This window comes from Asterias rubens, chromosome 3 (assembly GCF_902459465.1).
Source record: "Asterias rubens chromosome 3, eAstRub1.3, whole genome shotgun sequence".
In the NCBI taxonomy this organism is placed as follows: Eukaryota; Metazoa; Echinodermata; class Asteroidea; order Forcipulatida; family Asteriidae; genus Asterias; species Asterias rubens.
In genome coordinates, this window is record NC_047064.1 from 15498658 (window position 1) to 15522349 (window position 23692).

At 37.4% G+C, this 23692-nt stretch overlaps 1 protein-coding gene across 4 annotated transcripts in view; it reads left to right on the forward strand.

The window, feature by feature from the left end:
- Positions 1 to 2033: 2033 nt before the first annotated feature.
- The window catches only part of LOC117288061 (CTD small phosphatase-like protein 2), a 67609-nt gene continuing 45950 nt past the window's right edge, over positions 2034 to 23692 (forward strand). For 2 of the 4 annotated variants that reach the window (XM_033768753.1, XM_033768757.1), the window contains exon 1: positions 16101 to 16132. In XM_033768753.1, the coding sequence (XP_033624644.1) occupies positions 16126 to 16132 (7 nt within the window). In that variant the 5' untranslated portion in view covers positions 16101 to 16125. Of the gene's footprint in view, positions 2073 to 13054; positions 13283 to 16100; positions 16133 to 23692 lie in introns of those variants that run through there. The other 2 variants (XM_033768756.1, XM_033768754.1) reach the window with 2 other exon arrangements.

A 23692-nucleotide genomic window follows, 5' to 3' on the forward strand; every position in this document is an offset into this window, starting at 1 on the left:
CTGTGTGCTTTAAGAATAGTGTGTTGGAAAAGATGGGGTACATGACAGTGTTGGGCTTGCATCAACAAGTTTTCAAAGTAGATTTCTGGCTGAATTTCTAACCAGTCGGTTAATTGTGTATTACCTTTTGAGGAAATTCTACTCGTATCTTATGCATGTGAATAGCCCGTGGTTTATAGTATTTCCTGTTTCACTTGTTTATGGTGTGTTATTGTTATTATTACACAGTTACAGTGCCAATTTAAGGTATTTAGAGCACTACATGAATGTGTACCAAGATATGGAACATTGTGAATAAAACATTAGCTTTTGAAAGAGAATAATTTGTCCTAACACATTTTGTCTATAAATCATTGTTTGCAAATTAAAGAACATAAATAATAATGTGCGTGCATTTTTTTAATTTACGAAAAGAGGGGGGAACACAAAGTTCTCAGTCGCTTGTTTAAATCGGTAGCAAGAATGTTATGCTTGAATCATCTGAGGGGAAACATTGGTAAAGCGTGAGTTTGGTATGAGATGGGAAAAAGTCTCTTCAGATTGCCTTTACAAGTACAAGTGTGTGTATACATTGTACATGTGCACTTTACTGTATTAGCATGGGGTTTTTTAGGGGGCTCGTCTTTTGAAAAAAATTGGGGGGGGGGGAAAATATTTCGAGTCTATATCCAGGCGGTTATTTTGTATAGTTTATATGATTTTTACTGTAGTCTGCCATACTCGTGCTGTGTGGTTAAAGGCAGTGGACACTATTGGTAATTACTCAAAATAATTATTGGCACAAAACCTTTCTTAGTGACGAGTAATGGGGAGAGGCTGATGGTATAAAACATTGTAAGAAACGGCTCCCTCCGAAGTGCAATAGTTTTCGAGAAAGAAGTAATTTTCCACGAGTTTGATTTCGAGACCTCAAGTTTAGAATTTGAGGTCTCGAAATCAAGCATCAGAAAGCACACAACTTCGTATGTGAGAAGGGTGTTTTTTTCTTTCATTATTATCTCGCAAATTCGACGACCGATTGAGCTCAAATTTTCACAGGTTTGTTATTTTATGCATATGTTGAGATACACAAACTGTGAAGACTAGTCTTTGACAGTTACCAATAGTGTCCACTGTCTCATTTGGTAGGCCCTACAGGCGAACTTTTCTCCAATATAAAGTTTGCCATGTTTTGCTTGGCAAGATTAATAATTTATTAAAAGCAGTAAATTGGGCCCAGACCACGCATGCAGACAATTATAATTCATCCGAAAACGAGCCTGCCTGATTTAAATTCCAAGTGAAGATGCTCTCTCTTTTTTTAAATTTGATTTTTTTTTCTTTTTTCCAAGAATTGTGGTAAATTTTCAAAACGTTGTGCATGCTTCCTTCCGCTTCTGGTTCCAAACTATGAAGTCCCATTCGGTGCCACTTGTAACTAATGGGGCTATGATGTTTCACCATTAATTTGTGATTTCACTGAATACCGCCCGTTATATCCAGTGTCACGCAAGCAGTCGGCACCGAACACACAACAGTTTCAAGAACCAAATTTCAAGAACCAAATTTCAAACTTGAATAAAATGAAGTAATATGGTAAAAACTAGAGCACTCCAAAATCTCACTCCCAACAATGTGTGTTTTTATCATTTGTTGGTTGGTCCATTTTTTTTTTTGCATTCCTCATCCGTCCTATTTTCTGTGTATAACTGGATCTAATAATATCATGAATAGGGTATAGGTGGCCTTAGCTTTCGATCCAAACCGGACCTTCTTCAGAGGCGTAAAACAAGTACAAACAAATACACATGTGTCTAATAATATCTTCTATGCCTTCAGTTTACAAGTTTACCTTTGTTTTTGTTTTGTTTTAATTTAAATTCACTTTTGAAATGTTTTTAATCATCCATAAAATAACAAATATTGTATGATGCTCTTCGATCCACGCTACAAAATAATACTATCACACGAAACAACCCTCTCACTCATTAGTAATGTGCGCATGCGCAGCGTCACGCCATTCATTTTTTTTGTACCAGTTAATTTTTATGCCACCGCGGGAAAGAAATGGACGGATAAGGATTGAGTATCGGGTGAGTGAAATTTAATTCATTAAATTTGAATGAATGGCATTGAGTTTATTCCTCAGCGATACATCGGTTGGCGTTTGAAATTCTATGGGATTGTTTTGGTGCTTATGTTCTGCGGTGACTTGCGGGTTATGATTTGTAAATTGGATGTTTTTTCGATACATGTTGCTTGTTGCTACACTGAGATTTGTACATGTGTACAGCAATGGAGTACCATGTACAAAAAACACCTGAACATTAATTGCAAGGAGTTGTATTCTAATAAAATGCAGTGCAGTTACTGTACGTGCACCAATACGTACTGCCGTAGAATTAGCTAATAAAAACATTTGCAATGGCTGTAGTCTGCATTTGTTGTAGTTTTATTTAAAATAAGGCTATGTAAAAATTGTAATTGTATTCGAATTTAGCAAGTTTAGTTATAATTAGAGTGTGAGTGACTACACTTTCCAGAACCAAATGAAAACAAATCCACCAGCATTTTACTCAAGTGTGTTTCAATCTAAGGTCCATCGTTGCCTATTCTCTTCTATTCTAGAGCAGCTATGTGTTACCTCAGTATTAATGAGATTGCCTGGTGGGTAGAGTTAGTTCAAATTCAATGTTTTAGCACTGCGTACCACAACAAATAACTCATAATAAAGACAAATAATAGATGGTCAATTTGCTTCAGGACACAGTAAACGGTTTTACCCATTAACATCAATGAGTGAAGAAAAAAAACGGAAATTCTTCACAACCCGACTACTAGGATAATTGGGTCATTGTCACGATGATAGAACCTGTGAATCAACACATTGTTGTAAATCAACACTATGATCATTGATGGCCAGTCACTGAAATATTTCTGGGGTAACCCTGAAACTAACTATAGAACTAGAAATAAGATTCGTTTACATACAGTTTTATTTTTTTACGAGTAGTTCATAATAATGACAGAGTCACTCCAGTCACTACAGGTACAGCAGGGCTCAAATTTCAGGGGAAAGTTCTCAATACAGCAGGGCTTGTAGTTCAATTTTACTGGAGCAGGAATTCTTTTTACAACACCAGAATCAAAGAAAAAGAGAAAAAAAATGTTTTGACTGTTTAAAGCTATCAGACACTTTCTGAACAGAACAAAAATTAAAAGTTCACAGATTTACACAGGGTTTACAGAAGGTAATTGTGAAAGACTTCCCTTGAAATATTATTCCATGTAATTCTTTACTTTTTGAGAAAACATTTAAAACAATATCAATTCTCAATATTGAGAATAACGGATTTTCATGGCGCCGATTCATAACATTATGAATCGGCGAAATGTGCGGAAACAAGGGTGGGTTTTCCCGTTGTATTCTCCCAACTCCGATGACCGATTGAGCCTAAATTTCCCCAGGTTCGTTGTTTTATAAGTTTGATATACGAAGTATGGGCCTTTGGACAATACTGTTTACCAATGTTGTGCGATAACTGTTTTTAGTTTAATGAGCAGTAAGAAAGATTTATCTCATTTGTTTCAAGGGTAGAACAGAATAGAGAGACATAATTTGTGAGACTCAAAAGTCTGGACTTGTCCAGTCATGGGTTCACTAACCCAGCACTAAAATCCATGTGGTCCATGCAGTGTGTAAATTTTGAACCCTATAGGCTACTACATGTAAAAAAACGTAGTACATGTAGGACATACATTGTACATGTACCCTAATCAGCTTTTCTTTGAAGCCATTGGACACTTTCGGTAAACAACATTGTCCAAGGCTCACACTTCGTGTACCACAACTTATATATATAAAAATAACAAACCTGTGAAAATTTAGGCTCAATCGGTCATCGGAGTCGGGAGAAAATAACGGGAAAACCCTCCCTTGTTTCCCCACGTTTCGCCGTGTCATGACATGTGTTTAAAATAAATCCGTTATTCTCGCTAACGAGAGTTGATATTGTTTTAATGTTTTCTAAAAAAGTAAAGCATTTCATGGAATAATATTTCAAGGGAAGTCTTTCACCATCACCTTCTGTAAACCCTGTAAATTATTTGTAAATCTGTAAACTTTTATTATTTTGTCTGTACCAAAGTGTATAATGGCTTTAACCTTGGCCTTTTGCTTTATAGTAAAATCATAACTTGCAATTGTCTGTTAGTGGGGTGAAAAACCTTGTACTTTTAATACAATTGTATCAACTGGTCTTCCTTTATGCTCGCAATATAAAAAAATGAAAGCGATTTTAGTGGAACTTATCTTTTGGGCATTTGGAGAAGACAATTGTAAAAGTTTTACAGAAAGCCATCAAAGGATCAAAGTTACAATGCAACACTTCACAACAGATGTCTAGAGAGATGACTTGAAGTGTGACAGGCATGGACTTTTTTCCACTTTCATTTGGCAAAAATCAGTTCCATTGACAAATCTATGGAAAACTTTCAAAGGGGCACTAAGGCGGGACCAACAAGGCAAAATAGGCCAATAATTCCAACCCGGAGATGGCTCTAATTAATAACTTGTTCTAGTTTGAGGGCTTGCTCTGAATTTCAGTGACTAGCCAGAAACTAGTCACTTCACTTGTTTGCAAGCTTTTTCACTGGTCTATCAGAAGTTTTCAGCATATAAATTGGACGTTTGAATTTGAAACCATACTTCAAATTGTGAAGCTTGATGTGCTAATGGTGAGCTACATATTCAATTTGCATTTCGTAAGCGATCACTAGAGGTGTACATGTATGGAGAAGCTTTGGAGTTGTGGACAGCTGGTTCAGTTACGTGTACCGTTGCGACTGGTCGACATCAGTTATCAATAGACATTTGGCAAGAAGACATAGAACTGAAAATTTACCAAAACATCCATAACATTTTCTTTTTTAACTCTAACTTGTTACAGCAGGCCAGTTTCTGTATATCGACAGACAGCCCTGAGTTTTCAAGTTTTTGAAAACCGTTTTTACAAGATAGAGAACAGGATGTAAAATAACGTCAACTAAAGACCGATAAATGATGTTTTTAAAAACAATCAACCCTGTAGTCATGTCCAAAGCTGGGTTTGTTTTTTATGATAGAGTTCTTACAAAATGTCTGTCTTTTTCCAGTAATTGTTGGTACAAACACACCAACAATACTTTAAAAGTTTACCATTTCCACCTAAACATCCCACGTAAGAACAAAAAGGTGACCCCATTTACCATCGGTTTGGGTGAAGTCGCGAAACTCTAGGTCTCTCTGGGGACCATTCCTCTGTTTCCCATGTAGTCATTATAAGGACTTCCTGTCTCAAAGCTCACTGAGTTCAATGTTGTTATGTTCAAGTCAGCAGCCCTACTAGTGATAGTCACGAGACTTGTCATAATTCTGGTTGTTGACTAAGACTGAATACCAAATCATAAATTGGTTAATGTTCTCTTTCCTAAATAGTCATGGCCTGGACTTGTTTTGTTTTTCTCCCCCCCCCCCCCTTCTTCCCTGAACTCAAGGTTCGTGTACTGTATAGGCAAGCCTGATCTTGTAGGGGCAAGGCAAGTTGTTGCTTAGTGGCATCTGTTTAAAGACACTGGGCACTATTGGTAATTGTCAAAGACCAGTCTTCTCACTTGGTGTATCTCAACATGTGCATAAAAGAACAAACCTGTTAAAATTTGAGCTCAATTTGCTGTTGAAGTTGCAAGATAATAGTGAAAGAAAAAACACCATCCAAAACCTAACAACTGTACAAAAATAGTTCTAAACTTGAGGTCTCGAAATCAAATTCGTGGAAAATTACTTGTTTCTCAAAACTACGTTACTTCAGAGGGAGCCAGTTCTCACAATGATTTATACTATCAACAGCTCCCCATTACTCATAACCAAGTAAGGTTTTATGCTAATAACTATTTTGAGTAAGCACCAATAGTGTCCACTGCTTTTTAGATAAATTAATATTTGTTTTGGAAAATTTCAAGGGGCACCAGAGCCTGTATGTCTGGTTTTAATTTAGACACGGTTTATGTTTGTCTGGGATTTGTGCTCATCCGCTTGTTTCCATAGCAGCAATTGAAATCAAAAATTGATTTGCCGGGTCTTCAAATCTTACTTGCTTCTTACACTATTTCAAACAGAAACATTTCCCTGGTGAAAGTCACAGTACGAACTTTATAATTAATGAGCTTTCAGTTTGAAACCACCCAGGTCCCCCCCCCCCCTTAGTTTCCAATTTAGTACGTTAGCTTTTATGTTGAGCTCCAGTTAGAAAAAGACGCGTCCAAATAAGGTGTATGACTGTATCAGTCAACAAACGTACCTGTATGATATAATGACTTCCTGAGTAGAACAGGGTTTGTCTGGTTTTTAAATGGCGTTTTCTTCTATCGTGGCCTACATGTTTTGCTCAATTACCGATATAGGCTTCTTTAAAACCATACAGAATATCATGTTAAGTGTGTGCTTTGTCTTCAGTTTCTTGTTGTAAGCCACTTAGCAATGCTTCTGTACACTACTGGTGAGCACATCGATTTCTCAAAGTGATTTCGAGAAAAGCCAAAAGTACGTGTGTGTGCTTTGATGGTTTCACGTCTAAAAATAAAACTTGAGCTGCAAAGTTGGATGCAAACATCCAATCTGTTCTTATAAAGATGTCTACGATGTTTGTTCATCTTACACTGTATTTTGTTTCGGCGATGTTGTAAGTGCACTTTGCTCCTCCCCCATGGGCATGCAAATGTGTTAACGCCTGCAATTCCTGTTTTGTTTGTACTTTTTGGCAATAGCTCCCATAAGTTTTTTACCCACTTTCCAATAAGGGGCCTTCACCCAACTGGGGACACTGTTGTCAGTGGCATTGCTAGCTTTCAATTGTGTCATTCATGATAACAATAGAAATCGTTGTGTAAGTTATTTGTCAGTCCAAAATAAGGAGACATAAAAATGCTTTCTGGTCGTTGCTAAAACCAACTGTGTTCAATCAAGCCTTGGCACTGTTGACCAATGCATAAAATACCAGTGAATGTAGTTCTTGTTAACAGGCAAATAATCGGTGAATACAAAATTCAAGATTACAGTTCTAAAGTCAAGGATTTCCTAAGGTATTCCCTGTTACAACATTGTGTCTGTATAATTATTCAAACAAAAGCACTGTTTTTGACTTTAAACACAGCAACAAATGGAGTAATTTGGTTTTAAAACGCCAACAAATGGAGTAATTTAAGCCCCACTTGTTATATTCCTGTCAATCACAAATGTATTTGTGTCAATCAATCTCGAAGTGCATCCAGGGTAATCTTTACTGTAGGCCTACATTAGCATCTTGTAACTTGGGTGCATCCATACTACATTATGAAGGAAGAGTCGGAGGCTAAATCCATGGCAACCCAAGGTCACATGTAGATTAAAGGAATCACCCAGGACTGATGAAAAGTGGGGGTGAAAAGTAGATTTGTTCAACTACACATGTATTTGCTGACGAGTTTGGAATGGGGTTAAAGACACTCAACACTATTATTGGTTATTGTCAAAGACCAGTCTTCTCACTTGGTGTATCCCAACATATGCATAAAATAACAAACCTGCGAAAATTTGAGCTCGATTGGTTGTCGGAGTTGCCAAATAACTGTGAAAGAATAAAACACCCTTGTCACACGAACTTGTGTGCTTTCAGATGCTTGATTTCGAGGTCTCAAAATCAAATTTGTGGAAAATTACTTCTTTCTCGAAAACTATGTCACTTCAGAGGGAGCCGTTTCTCACAATGTTTTATACTATCAACCTCTCCCCATTACTTGTTACCAAGTGAGGTTTTATGCTTATAAATAATTATTTTGAGTAATTACCAATTAGTGTCCACTGCCTCTTTAACAAGGGGGCGATGGGAGTGACTGTCATATATAGAGGCAGGCAGGGGGTACAATTTACCTTGGTCATTACTCCAGAAATTACTGATCTTTAAAACTTACTTGGTAATGAGCACTGTGCAGCTGACTGACATTAAACATTTTGAGAAACGATTTCCTCTTTAGAAATGTGGTTTTAGAGCAAAGCGTTTACAACCATTTTGAACTAGGAATCATTTCATGCATGACACGTTTCTCAGATTGCCGATTATTCTTCCTGCAGGAACATAAAAACCACTCCAGATTTGAAAATGAAGCTTTCACTGGTAATATTTGTTGTATAGGCCTACATATAATCTACGTTTATATAGGATTAAAACAACCCAACGGTTGCCAAAAAGCAAAGGTATGCTTTGCCTGTAAATAAAAACAGGTTCAGTATTCAAATTTTAATTGTCATCTTCTAAAAATAATTCTGGTCCAGTAAAAATGTTGTGCTGCATACATACAACATACCAGCCCTGCAGTCTTGTTGATTTTCACCCGAATTCAAGCTTAGGAATGTAGAGACAAAAACCCAATACATTCTGCATTCTTGTGAATATTTTCTTCATCAGTGACCTCTTCCCATTCCGAATTCAAATTGTTTGTTGTATGTCGGACACTTATTGCTTTGCTTTCAGTACAGACAGGCAACACAATATTCTGGAAACTTGATTGAAATGCCATGCATAATTTGCTGTTAGTCTGGGTCTGGGGTGCTTAGAATCCTTACTTGAATGGCTGGAGATTAAACTTTTAAAAAACATACAGTGCATGCTATTGAGTGTCATTTGTGTTTTGTCTAGCACATTGTACACATTATTGTCTTTCTTTTTCAGAGTATTTGGTTAAATATGCAAAATAGTATTATTTTAAAAATAAGATTTAAAGTATCTTTTTTTTAAACTTGGTTGTGATCCCTGGCTACACAGTATTTAGAGGTTGTAAAGGCTTCTGACTGGAAACCCAGATCAAACATTTAGGGCCACTGATTTTCCGTTTCAGAAAAGTGCAAATTCCGTTTGGCAAAAACATGAATTCCGTTTCAGGCACAAAAAATTCCGTTTCATGTTTTTTTAATTAGATAAAAGGTTGTTTAATACCCAGGGACACACTTATAAAAATCAATTTGAGATAAGTTGCACTGTTGACTTCGTAAAATGTTCATTTGAACTGACAAATTTTAAAAAAATACTTTTTTTTATAATTGTGGATTATTTTGTATACTGCTGTTCTAAAAAGGTTGCCCTGTGACTGCAGTATCAATGCACATGATGTGATAGACTTGATTCCAAGTCTAAAACTGCAGTTGATTCTCTGCATCAGCCACATTGTAGGCTAATGACAGGAGTGTATCCACAAGAGGGCGCTGTTTCAGCATGATCAAAGACTTGGGAACAAGTCTATGGACGTGACCATTCTCCATCCACAAACAAAATGTCAGCCATTTTGTTTTCGCTTTGGCAACAGAATGTTGACAGTTTACGGTTTTATTTTAGACCTTTCCGAGATGAAAAAACATTGTATGTGTTCTTATAGATCATAGGTAAGCTAGTTTGTGTATTATTGTTGGTAAAAGAGAGGGAGAAAATGCAATTTGGGTGAACAAAAAATGTTTAAAACGTGCCGCGAATAATGCCCTTCGCTTAACCATGTTAACAACGTGTGTACATCATGTGTGTAAACATTGAGGATGGTGTGAAGTAGAACAGAATGATCCACGGTTACGATCTCGTACTTTTTAATGGTCTGATTTCTGATGCCTTTTTAGTTTAACAAAAAGAATCTTAATAAAGAATGCAATTTCAATAGTTTTGGCGTCAAGAAAAAAAAAAAAAAAAAAAAAATCAAATTTTCTGAAATCCCGTTTTCCGTTTCAAAGGGCGGATTCCGCGAATTCCGTCCGTTTTCCGCGATCGCGGAAAATCAGTGGCCCTAAACATTACAGATCATTCTTCATTACTCAATGGAACTGAAAGGCGTTTATCAGACTTTAAGTCAACATTTCAACACAGCCTGTTTTTACATGGTGAGGTTCTATTATTCAGTTTGAAAACACAAGACTGCTGCACTTGTCTAGTCATGGGTTAAAGGGAAGGCACACCTTTGGTAATTACTCATAACAAATATTAACTTTAAAACTGACTTGGTAACGAGCATTGGAGAGCTGTTTATAGTATAAACCATTGTGGGAAACGACTCCCTCTGAAATACATGTAACGTAGTTTTTGAGAAAGAGGTAATTTCTCACTAAAATAATAAAAGACTTCTACAAGCTAGAAGTCTTTTTTTCTTATCTGAAAACACACAAATTCGTCCAGCAAGGGTGTTTTTCTTTCATCATTTTCTCGCAAATCCGATGACCAATTTAGCTCAAATTTTCACAGGCTTGTTATTTTATGGTTATGATGGGATACACCAAGAGATAAGACTGGTCTTTGACAATTACAAAACGTGTACTTTTCCTTTAGCAGGTGCACCACAAAAACAGTCTCCAGTCTGTGGTCCAGTGTAAAATTTGAGCTCTGCTTCATATCTGTTGCTGTTTAACGACCAGTCAAACTATCAAAACATTTATAAGGAAATAACAACAAAAATCACTGGGTTATTTATTGAGTTATAGGTGTGTACTTGTTGTGCTGTTTTGTGCTATGTTCATCCTAGTAGTATCCTAAAGATTTGATTGTTTAAAATATTTTTCAAATGTTGGAAACTGAAACTTTTGCAGACAAATAGATGTAGGCGGCCTTTTTGAAGCTTTACTTTTAAAAGGGCACAGGCACCACAGCGTTTCACTCCTTCGGTAGGGCACTTCCAAGGGCAATTGCCTCCATAAAAGCATCTTGCATTTTTTACTGTCCCAGTGGGCAGCTGTTGAATAAAGAGCATTTTATGTAGCTGCGCAAGGCTGGGACATAAAGCCGTTGGTCCCATGTGTTGTGTAACACATGGAAAAGAACCCAGTGCACTTATCGCAAAGAGAAGGGGTTCGCCCTGGTGTTCCTGGCTGTGGCTGACTGTATGCGTCTTGTACACCCTTAGAAGGTGCTAAATAATTTGGTCTTAGAATTCATCACTGCAATAACCTATCTTTCTGAAAGTTTGAGTACCTTGTTTGGTAGAGTGTACGTGCGCTATATAAGACTTCGATATTATATTGTTATACTAATCATCTGGTTCAAACTACATGAACAAGTGTAGTTTTTTAAAATCTTTTTTATCGCTAGATCATCTGGCAACCTACACAAACAACCTACATGTACACATGCACTGTAGGCGTGTTAGAATTTTCTGTCAAATTAAAATGTCAAATTTATAGGTCATATGATTGATAAGGTTACTGTTATTAGACTGAGCTATAGCTTAATTCTTCATCCATAATTTAAAAAAGACACTGTACATGTACATACACGTAAACAACAATGTTTAGCTACTGTAAACATTTTAATGAAACTTGAGTATCTGTTGTTTTATACAACAAAGTGTAAATTTTCTATTTGCTTTGGAAAACAATCATGCAATACTCATTGTGGATTTGATTAGTGGGTAAGAGTTTGGTTTGAAGTAAGAAAGGTTGGGGAAAATTCAATAGAGTATTGAAAAATCCCCAATCCAGAATGTGCAACACAATAAAACAGCCAGGAACCCAAGGCAGTGTGCCAGCACTTTGTTAATCTAACCAATCTAGACAATCAAATCAAAGTGTTGATGTTTATCCCCGCTCTAAAATTTCCCTCATTCCTCCAGTCTAACTCCTGCTCATTTTTCCTGCTGTTAGAGCTTCAATGTTGAGCCTTTCGGTATGTTAACGATCTCTCAGTGTCATAAGGTGAGAAAACCCGTCCACTCGGCAAGCTTGAGTTAAAGGCATTGGACACAATTGTTATTTACTCAAAATATTTATTAGCACAAAACCTTACTTGGTAACGAGTAATGGGGAGAGGCTGGTAGTATAAAACATTGTGAGAAACGACTCCCTCTGAAGTGGAGTAGTTTTCGAGAAAGAAGTAATTTTCCACGATTTTGATTTTGAGACCTCAGATTTAGAACTTGAGGTCTCGAAATCAAGCATCTGAACGCACACAACTTCCCCTGACAAGGGTGTTTTTTTCTCTCATGATTATCTCGCAACGACGACCGATTGACCTCAAATTTTCACTGGTTTGTTATTTTATGCATATATGTTGAGATACACTAAATGGGAAGACTGAAAACTCATTTATTTAAACCCTCTTACACTTAGCTCGTTACATGTCTTGACGGTAGATTATTCATTGTGATTTTTTTTATTATGTTCTACATTTCTTGTTGTATGTATTGTTTTTTTGTTCTGCGCCTCGGAAAAGGGTCTTGTACACTAGATAGATTGCGCATTATAAACGCATTATTTTTATTATTATATTAAGACTGGTCTTCGACAATGGACCCTTCCCATGAAATATGCTAATCACATTACGCATGCGTACAGACCCTATTGGTTGGCAAACGCCATAGAGTTGTGCACTAAGCAGACGCTCAATCGCGTCTGCGTCACGCACCCATTAGCCGTGTACAAAACAGCGCGATGTTCTCTCATTTTGTCAACCAAAACGTTAGTGCGCACGCGCTATGTGCAATTTACATATTTCATGGGAAGGGTCTATTACCAATAGTGTCCAGTGTCTTTAAGAGTACTGTTTGGCATATGGGTGTGCTTGCAGGTTTTTTAATCTTTATAAATAGACAGTTGAAAGTCTGTTTAAATCACACTAGCTTGACATTCACACCTTGCATTGTGTATCAGGGGCGCTTTGGTCTGTAAGCATCAACCTATGGTTATATTCAAGTTCATGTAAAAACGTTCATGCCCTGACGATTTCCATTACCATTCATGTAAATGACTGTACCCATTACAGTATAAATGTAGTCATCCGTTTCTAGCATCAAGAAGGTCAGAAAAAGAACACATGTTGTGTTAGTGGATGCTGTATAAGCATAAGGGTTATGGTGATCTTTCTCTGGTCGGACTGTCTCTGCTGACTGAGTACCAGTACATGTGAAGACCTGTCTTTCAGTGGAATTATGAATGGCTACCGACTGACTGACGTATATAATAAAGCACTACAGTGTATTGTGTACAGTGAAGAGATATTCCATTGGGGAGGGCGCAGAATAGATTTGGCAGTGTGCCAAGGGTCTCCTATGGCTTGGTTGTTCAGCAGGCTTTAGTGCATTCATAAGGGATCATCTAGACAACTGCGATACGTACTCGGCCATGATTGCTTTTGATCGTTTTTCTGAGTTTTTGGTCGGACATTTTAATTACCAACTGAGTATATACACCGAAAAAGTGTCTTCAAGTGCTTGGATGTAACGTTAGATGTCTAACTGCAGTTATGTAGCCGTGTGGTGAATGGAGGTATGAATTTTAACAGAAATCAATTTCATGCTGGTTTATGTTTGTTCCTGATGTCTTCATGCCCTTTATAGATTTTGTTTTGTTCAAGTTCAAGTGTGTTTAAAGAGACTGTTTCGTCATGACCAAAGCAGGCCTGCAGCTGTATACATGTAAATGGAATTGTGGAACTTGTATCGTTTTTTGTGTGTGGAACTTTTACAGCACGCACAAGCATGCTCTTCGTAGTTAAATTTGGAGAGAGTTCATAATTCCATGTAAAGCCACAGGCCTGCTCTGTGCCCAATTTCATAGAGCTGCTAAGCACAAAAATTTGCTTAGCATGACATTTCTTCCATGATGAAAACAGGATTACCAACCAAATTTCCATTTGTTGTCTGTTGCTTCATACTGGTATTCAGCTGGTGTATGCTTGTCCTGAAAATCACATGGAAATTTGGTTGGCATTAAGCTTGGGCGATATCGATTTATTTTATTCACGATATATCGCCGACAATGTATCGCGATATTCGATATAATCGCGATTAATTAAATTTGACATCATCAGTCTTCAAACTCCAAGTGAAAGTTGTAGAAGAGACAGTCATAGCATAAGAGAGGTGTTCTAATAACCTATTCTTCTGGTTTTACTCCAAACCTATGGGGTGCAAGACGTCTCAGCTAGCAAATACATCGCGATATATCGCGATATATCGATATTTCGATTAAAACCAAATCCATCCGATATCGAAATCGTTTCCAAATTAATATCGCGATATTCGATAATATCGTGATATCGCCCAAGCTTAGTTGGCATTCCTGTTTTTATCAAGGGAGAAATTTCATGCTTAGCAAATTATGTGCTTAGCAGCGCCATGAAATTGGGCCCTGGTCATGATGACACAGCCCCTTTAATGGCCTGACAGTTGTTTTTGTTATGGTGAGACTCTTTGGTGCCTACTTTGGCCTTAGACTTCGTTCTTGCATTGATCTACATCATGGTTCTTGTACGGGAGGGTTTGGCAGATTTCTTTAACGAGTTCTTTAACGGCCATTTAAAATCGGCAGAGTCGTTGACGTGTGATAAAGGCCCGAGCCAAAGGTGAGGGCCTTTAAGGCACTGCAACAACCCTGCAAGGTTTGCATGGCCGTTTAAGAACGAGTCACTACTCTTTTATTCCCATTTTTAATTGCTTTTTGGATAAAAGGCGTGATAAAGTAAGAATACGTTTCTGACGTGCTTGAGCTCTGTACGTACGTGTTTTGCACTGTTATGACTGAGACACCTATTTCAGACAGTTTCCGAATTCGTTCATGCGCGTATAGTCTTGGTGCAAGACGTTCTCGTTTTCCTTTCACACACAGCGCGGCCAACTCACTGACAGCGCCGCATCGCCTGTAACAAGAAACGTCTTGCACTATGACTAACTGGTTAGAAACAGAGTCCAGCTGGTCATTATTAACCGTTTAAACACCCCACGTGACACGTTCTCCACAAATAGGATTAGCGAAAAATAAAAACCTCGCAATTTCAAGGCAAATTTGTGTGGATCATTTTATTATACTTTTAAAACATCTTTCCAACCATATGCATTTTATAAGATTGCAAATGCTTTTTACAGACCAACTCGTCCGATCCAAGGCAACGTGTTCCTTTAAATTAATAATCAAAAAGCCCTTTTGTTGTGTATTATTAGACTACAGCCTTTACACAGGTCTATGGTTTACAATGTACATGTAACAGTTCCTTTTATTGTTTGTATTATTTGTATTTATTGGCACAATGTTTTTTTGTGGGTACAATATGGAAGTGTAATGTTTTATGCGGCATTGACAAGTGCAAGGATTTAGCCAAATTTGGTAGAATTTGTTTGGTTTTTGCCTGGCATTTTGCCCAACAGACCAGGCATAGAACATTTTCTGTCTGTATGAAATTAGTTTGTACAATTAAAGACAGTGGACACTATTGGAAATGGTCAAAAACTAGTCTTCACAGTTGGTGTGTCTCAACATATGCATAAAATAACAAACCTGTGAAAATTTGAGCTCAATCGGTCATCAAAGTTGCAAGATAATAATGAAAGAAAAAACACCCTTGTCACACGAAGTTGTGTGCATTTAGATCTCAAGTTCTAAATCTGAGGTCTCGAAATCAAATTCGTGGAAAATTACTTCTTTCTCAAAAACTATGGCACTTAAGAGGGAGCCGTTTCTCACAACGTTTTATACCATCAACCTCTCCCCATTACTCGTCACCAAGAAAGGTTTTATGTTAATAATTATTTTGAGTAATTACCAATAGTGTCCACTGCCTTTAAAACATGAAACAAATTTTTAAACTTCGGAATGTTCAAATTATACTGTGTATAATATTTACAATTTCACAAGTTAAGTACATGTAGGTATCCAAAGTACAGTACATTATAAACAGTTTTGTAAAATGTAAGCACAATTGAAATTTTAAAGTTCAATCATGTAATAAATAACTAAAAAGCAAACTGTTAAAGGGGGTTAAAAAATATTAAAATATTGAAAGCGGCTGATGAGAGATCAATCATCCATAAAGCAATGTCCCTTTAAGTTTGTTGACAACAAATGGCATGGTTAGTGGACACCCACACATGTTTTGTGGTTAGTGTGGCGAGACTACTACAGTGTCCAATGAATAAGAAATCTTCAGTACACAAAATGAATACTTCCTCGCCTTCATTATTCGATAGGATCACCTTGCATACTGTAGCAACCACTGGACGTGTGTGTACATCACCAGCTGTACAATCAAGTATACACCTGCTTCTTGACAAAATTAGGAGGATATTTCATCTAATTCTGTCATCTTGGGGGTTCTCCTGTCCACTGGCCAACAAATGCCAGGTGAAACACCCAATGATCAGTCAAAATTTATCATTCTTTCAAACTTGCATTTATTTTGATACTTGAAAACAGTACAAAGACATTAGCCAAGTGGTCCAGCTGGCTACATTAGGTCAGTGGTGAAAGGCATGGCCCTTTTTTATGTGAAATTTGGACTGCTGACTTGTCATTTACACATTTAGAGGGCCTGGCAACCCATGTATCTATGTATATCTAGTACTGCCTGGCATGTAAAACAAGATAATTTACACTAACAGGGGTTGAATTGATGACAAGGGCCCTGGTTTTGACATTGTTGCCCCTGCAAAATTAGGTATTTTAACGTCGGGACTGTATTTCACTTGTGCTAGAAAGATCACAAAATTTCTGATGATTTGCAACTGGTGTTAAGATGACACTGGCGGTGCTCTTACAATTATTGGAATACAAATATATTGTTCATACATAAATATATGCATGTCAGTGATTTGTTATTAGTATTCTACAGGCGCATGGTGACGTATGATTGATGACAATTTTTTGTCAATAATGTATCGATCCGTGTCCTTGAATGACATCTAGGTGTTATTTCGGAAGTTTAAAAAGAATTAACAATGCCCACACATGTGCAATTCAGCTTTAAAAATAGTTTGTAATATAAATAAATAAACTGTTTCCTGTATTAAAGCCATTGGACCCTTTTGGTTCAGAAAAGAAAAAAGAAGTTCACAGATTTCAAATAACTTACAGGGTTTACAGAAGGCAATGGTGAAAGACTTCTCTTGAAATATTATTCCATGAAATGCTTTACTTTTTGAGAAAACAGCAAAACAATATAAATTCTCGTTAACGAGAATTACGGATTTATTTTAAACACATGTCATGACACGGCGAAACGCGCGGAAACAAGGGTGGGTTTTTCCGTTGTTTTCTCCCGACTCCGATGACCGATTGAGCCTAAATTTTCACAGGTTTGTTATTTGATATAGAAGTTGTGGTACACAAAGTGTGGGCCTTGGACAACACTGTTTACCGAAAGGGTCCAATGGCTTTAAGTTTGTTATTATTATGTGAAAGAATAACTTATAATGTACATGTATTGAGGCCCTATGTGTATAATACATGTAGGAAGGAATTCAGTGTCTTCTACACTACACCACCGATTTTCATTTTGGGTTTTTTCTGGGCTTGTGCGTTTTCGTGGCCGTAAGCAATCTTGGCAAATTATTTACACAATTTGTTTTGTGCACACTGGTGATTAACAACTGATACATTTTGTGTAGCTTGTTTCTTTAATTAAACCTAAAAGTGAAATCATTCACAGTCAGTAACTGTTCCAGTTCAACCCTGGCCAATGACCAAAATAGTTGTTGGTTTACACTATACAGCCCAACAAAAACACTCTGCTGTTTGCCAAACTGTGACCCCATTAGGTCAGACATCTATGGGAGAACACCACACAACTGACAACTGTGGTTTAGTGCCTGCAGGGTTGTTGTGCAAGCAGTGATGGTATGTTGTTTGTGTGTGTGTAATAGCCCAACTGCCACTGTTTTCCCATACAAGCCATCCCCAGTGGGCAGGAACTTATACATTCATAGCTGCTTCTCAATGCTAATTTAGGTCAATCGCTTTAAAGGGGCACTCGCAAGTGAATATTAATGCGCAATGTGTATTTTGTTTTTGTCTGTGTGGGGAGAAAAAGAAAACGAGGCTCACCCTAAGTTCTTTTTAAACAACTGCTGGGATCCAAGACACAAGTTGTGTTGAATTTGTTTCTGTTTTTATTTTTTTATTTATTTTATTTACCCAAATGGTACGTTCTAGGGCCTACCTTTGTCATAAGTTTGACTGTATTTAATTTGTTTTAATAATTTTTCCTGCAACTTTGAACTAAATACACTTTTACATCAGCCCTTACTGCCAGTTAGTGCAAGTGAGAAACCATTAAAAAAATATAAACAAGTGAACAAGCTTTGTGTACTTTGTATACTTAGTATACATTGACCTCGTATGTAAACAGACTTAGGCAAAAAAAAAAAAAAACACCAGTTAATCGTCCCAACCTGCATCTTTTTTGGGGGCCGCATCCTTTTTTAAAACTATTTACTATTTTTCGATTTTTGTCAAAAAAAAAAAAAAAAAGGACTGGCCTAGGAGCTTTTCCCAAATCTAACTTGATGCTCTCGAACACTTGTAACCGTCTGTTTCATAAAACAACATTAGTGAATGCCTACCAGCAAATCTTTTTAGTTTTATCCGACCCTGTTAGTGTTAGTGTTAACACAGGTCCTCATGCAACTAATAGGTATAAATAAGTTTGCGGTTGTAGTAAATAGTAAATAGTAAATAGTAAGGCCCTCATCCTCTTTTTTGTTATTTAGCCTTATATAGGTAGGGTTAATGCACTGTATTACAGTACAGTAGAGCAAGGTGGTCCTTGCTCTACATGTATGGTTATTAATTCATTTGACTTTAACCCTGATTCATAAATACCTCAGACAGTTTCACTATTCCTATTGGTGGAGAGCGCGTCACGTGGGTGTGTATAAACCTTTGTTTATGACCTGTGCTTTATATAAAACAGGTTCTTCATTCCTATTGGTCGAGAGCAATGGCAGGGACAGTTGTGCTACATCACGCGATACGCACGACCCGCACAGCATTCCCTTATAAGGAGTTGTTTACCCGAGGGCCTTACCATTTCATAGCTGTTGAAAAGAATTATTGAACAATTGTAATTTTTGCATTTATTTTACTTTTTGACCAAAAGTGTTGATGTTTTTTGACAGAAAAGGTATTTATGAATGGGAATCAATGTGTGGTGAAGAGGTTTTCAACTAGTGGTTTAAACCCAACGAGGCCTGGTTCTTGATAATTTACCTCGAGTTCGCCTCGGTAAAATTATCAAGAACCAGGCCTCGTTGAGTTTAAACCACTAGTTGAAAACCTCTTCACCACACATTGATTCCCTTACTAACAGAGACTAGGCAGGCAGGTTGGCTATATTTGGCCCTCAATTTTCCCATATCAGCTTCTCCTATTGTAAATCCATACAAAATTTCTCAAAAATTACAGCACCTCAACATCTAATATTTTCAGGGAACTTTTCTACTATCATTATCTTCAAACTGTGTAAGTTTAATGTAAATCTGTGGACATTGTGTTTTTTGTCCCCCAAAAAGTACATAGACCCTTTAAAAGCAGAGTACAATGATCCACACAAATACACGTATGTTTTGAATTGCGTGGTTTTCCTTTTACCTCGTCGACCAACACGGTCGGCCGATTATGGGAGTCAAATTTTTGCCATCTGGTCAATGAAATGCTCTGTAGAAACTTAAAACTTCCTCATAGGATGCCCTTTTACCAAGGAAAAAATGCCTTGGTGCCCTTGCCCTTTCAAAAACGAACCAAACAGGCCTGAGTTTTAAAAATCTTATTTTTGTCCCTCCATATTCATGCACAAGGCCTAAATTGATAAACTTTCCACAAATGAGAACAAATTGTCCACTTATATTGAGACATAATAGTTTGCCTTCCATTTTTATAAATGTCATTGTGCGGTTTACTTTCAAGATGATGCTATGTAGTCATGTACATTTTAAAGTGAGACCTGAGGATGTCATAATTACGCTACGCATGATGAGCTCCATTAGGGACTACGCCTACGTACAATGTACATTGTAACATTGAGGATGTCTCTGTTCACAAACATGGACATGAACATTTTGATTTGGCAATTTTGGTGAAGTGGGGTGTAATAAATTTTATACAGGGATCTATGTTAAACACTGTTAAAATTTGAAAACCATAACATACATGATACAGTCTGCTGGATCTCACTTGCTGGTAGAGCCAAGGTCTAGAACAATTCGTTACGGAGATCATGCTTTCGCCAAAGCTGCTCCTGCCCTATGGAATAAGCTCCCAGTCTCACTTCGCCAAACAACATCTCTCAACAACTTTTTAAAAGAAGGAATTTTAAATACACTTGTTCACTTAGACTTTCATTGGGTTTCGTTATGTTTTGTTTATTCTTCATTTTCTATTGTATAATGTTTTCATTTTGTGTAGGCGCCTTGATCGGTTTCCTGGAAAAGTGCGCATTATAAATCCATATTGTATATTACAGATGTAGCAAAAAATTTACTATGTACATGTGTTGAAAAAGAACAGTTTCTTTGTTGTTGTATTTATTTTTAAAACAAGCAGATGAAATTCTAACCAGTTTTTTTTAGGATTGTACAAACTTCAGGTTTTCAAAATGTACATACAACTAGTCTAGAATAATTTATTGGTTGCATGGATGTTGTATGTACAGAAGCGTAATGTGTGATTGATTGAGTTGAATGGCAATGCCATGTACCTGTGCATGTATGTCATACGTTGGTTGTCCATTGGTTATAGGGACTTTTCGTTTTCAACGACGGATGGTTCTGCGACGGTAAAGATGACATTTGGCGTCATCTGCGCATGCGTCGGCTTTGAGGACAGTCGTCCCTCAAGTTCTACGACAGTACTTGGGATGAATCTTCGTTGTGCTGAAAACGACAACGTTTAGCTGAACAACCGTCACAGAACCATCCGTCGTCGAAAACGAAAAGTCCCTATTATGGAGATAGTGCTGTTACAATGGTTATTAGACTTTGCTCTGTAGATGCAGTTTAGCATCAACATAATGTGACTGCAAGGGGCTGCCCTATCAATTCCACACTTGACTAGACTGAGCTCATTGTTTGTTGTTTGAATATTTTTGTTTGTTGGTGGATCAGAGGTAGCTAGTGGTTTGTGTTTGTGTTGCTATGCAATACAGATTCTAAGTTACTTCTCTCCATGGTTTAACAAGGTCAGCAATATATCAAAAGATTGTAAAATGGTAACTCAAAGAAATATAGTCTACTGTGTGCAGTTGTGGAGAGGCCTTGTGTTTCAGGGCAAAACAAATGCAAAAAATACATGTTTTACAGATCTTGAGAGAATAATTGCAAAAACTTTGTTTGTATTTTATCGGTAAAAATTGTCAATTGTTGTGGATAGGGCTTTTTGAAGACTTTATTCATGTCGATCCTTTCATCAAAACACACAATACAAGAAACCTCGGAAATGCGCATGCGACTTGCGAGTATCAGTCAAACACCCCTATCTTCCAACATCCCTATCTTAAAAAACTAATGGTTTACATTAGGGTTATGTAGGGTTAAGGTAAAGCCCTATACTTCCTGTGAATTTGATGTCACAACTCTGTTTTTGCTGCAATATTTGCAAGAGAGTTGAGCACAACTCAACTGATGCAAAGTATTATTGTTGCAAATTTGTGACGTCAACATACGATTCGCATTGGCTGGAAGTACATGAACTGGGCTTTAGGAAGGTATACAAGAGCTGTTAGTTAGAAAGGGGTGTTGATACATAGGGATTAGAGCTGGGCGAATAGTGAAATTTTGTTATTCGGATACCGCTGGCCAACTATCCGAAATTAACCGGATATTCGAATAGTTTTTTCGACGCTAGAGCGCGCTATTAAAAAAAAAAAAAAATCTTATGGGCGGATTGATATTAGTTTTAGACAGTGTCACTCGGTTCATTCATAAAAATGACCGGATCTAATTTAAAGATGGCGATTTGCTAATACTTTCCATCGTGATTGACTCTACTTGAAGGAAAACTTTTGTAATCTTTGAACAAATTACGTCAGAAATGTCATTGTTTTAACTCTTCACAGAGGTGAGCATAGTTAAATACTTAATTTATGCTGTTTTATGCTGTCTTAAAGCCAGTGGACACTATTGGTAATTGTCAAAGACTAGCCTTCACATTTGGTGTATCTCAACATATGCATAAAATAACAAACCTGTGAAAATTTGAGCTCAATCGGTCGTCGAAGTTGCGAGATAATAATGAAAAAAGAAAACACCCATGTCACACGACGTTGTGTACGATTAGATGGTTGATTTCGTGACCTCAAGTTCTAAATCTGAGGTCTCAAAATCAAATTCGTGGAAAATTACTTCTGTCTCGTAAACTACATTATTTCAGAGGGAGCCGTTTCTCACAATGTTTTATACTATCAACCTCTCCCCATTACTCGTCACCACGGATTCAGACAAAACATTCATATCAGTTGTCGCCCGACGTCCAGTTTATAAATAGCTATTCGCGCCCTATGCGGATATCCGGTTAAGAAAAAAAAAGCATTCGCGGTTACGGATAGAAAAACCTATTTGCCATTAACCGGATATTTGAATAATTCGCCCAGGCCTAATAGGGCTGTCAGAACATGAAGGTGGAACCGCTTGTGAAGAACTTGCTTGATGTTATCATGCTCTACCTAAACAAAAACACACACTTGATTCATCTACCAAAGCGCACATTAACAGATAATAATGTCTAAGTGTTTTTGCAACAATGATGTAATAATAGACCCTCCAGAGTTGACAGTTCCTGCAACCCAAAATATGATAATAACACTTCAGCCATGACTATACATACACTCAACGTTGTAGCTAGGGCAAATTCAATGCCGGCTAATTTTGTCAAGAGTGGGTGTATCGAGTGCAGCGTAGCGCCTCATGATCGTGGTCGAGGGGCCTGCTTAAGGGCCCCTGGTGGGGTCAAGGGTCAGCGTCCTTGGAAGCTTTGGGTTTTAGTTTTTTTTAATTGCTTTGATGGGCTCCCCAGGCTCTCTCCTGCCCACAAGAGTCATTGTCAGAGGCAAAAACATGCGCAGGAGAGCCATAGAGAATAAACACTTGTATTGTTAAGTAAAATGTTTGTTAAGGTAAAATAAATAAAATATCTGGAGAAAAAAATAATTACTGTCTTACCTTATTCTTCTTTAAACTAGTCTAACTTTATAGCGCCTGTCCTTTTTCTCTGACCAGAGCTTGACAGCTTTCCCAAATGGAAATTGTTCTATTGGGGGGCCTGCTATATTAATACGCAGTAGATAATCCAAGGTGTCTTCCCCCATCCTGTTCCTAATGTCTGTCTTTATGAGTTTCATTTGTGAGAAGTCTCGTTCGCAGTCACTGGTATGGGGTGGCAATACTTTGTATATGTGTGCCAACTTGCACAGTGAAGGAAATGTAGCACAGTACACATTGGAATCCGATTTGATGGTGAGTTTTGTGAGGAAGTCACTTTGACTTAGGTTGATATCACCCGCTGCTTGTACATAAAATATGAAGTCTTTCATTTCATTGATGGCTGTGTCCTTTGGTAGTCCAAACTGTTCACAAAGTTTTGCAGCATGGGAGCACATTTCATCAGGTTGCACTTTGCTTGTACCATAACTTTGTGGATTGAATATTTTTGAGAATGAAGCCAAGAACTCTGAGTTTTGAAACCTTGCTTCTATATTATCTATTATCGCATCTATGAATGGAGCCTGGGTCTTGATACGAAAGTTGGCAACTTCTTCCGGGATAGTTAGCTTTGTCTTGATTTTGATACCTTGAGCTTCCAAGCCAGATATGGTTCCTGTTAAGTCCACCTCCTTTTTTGCTTTCAGAATAGCAATTGTGGCAGCCAGTGAAGTACTGACAGTTGAAAAGTTAATATGCGAAACTTGAAATTGCA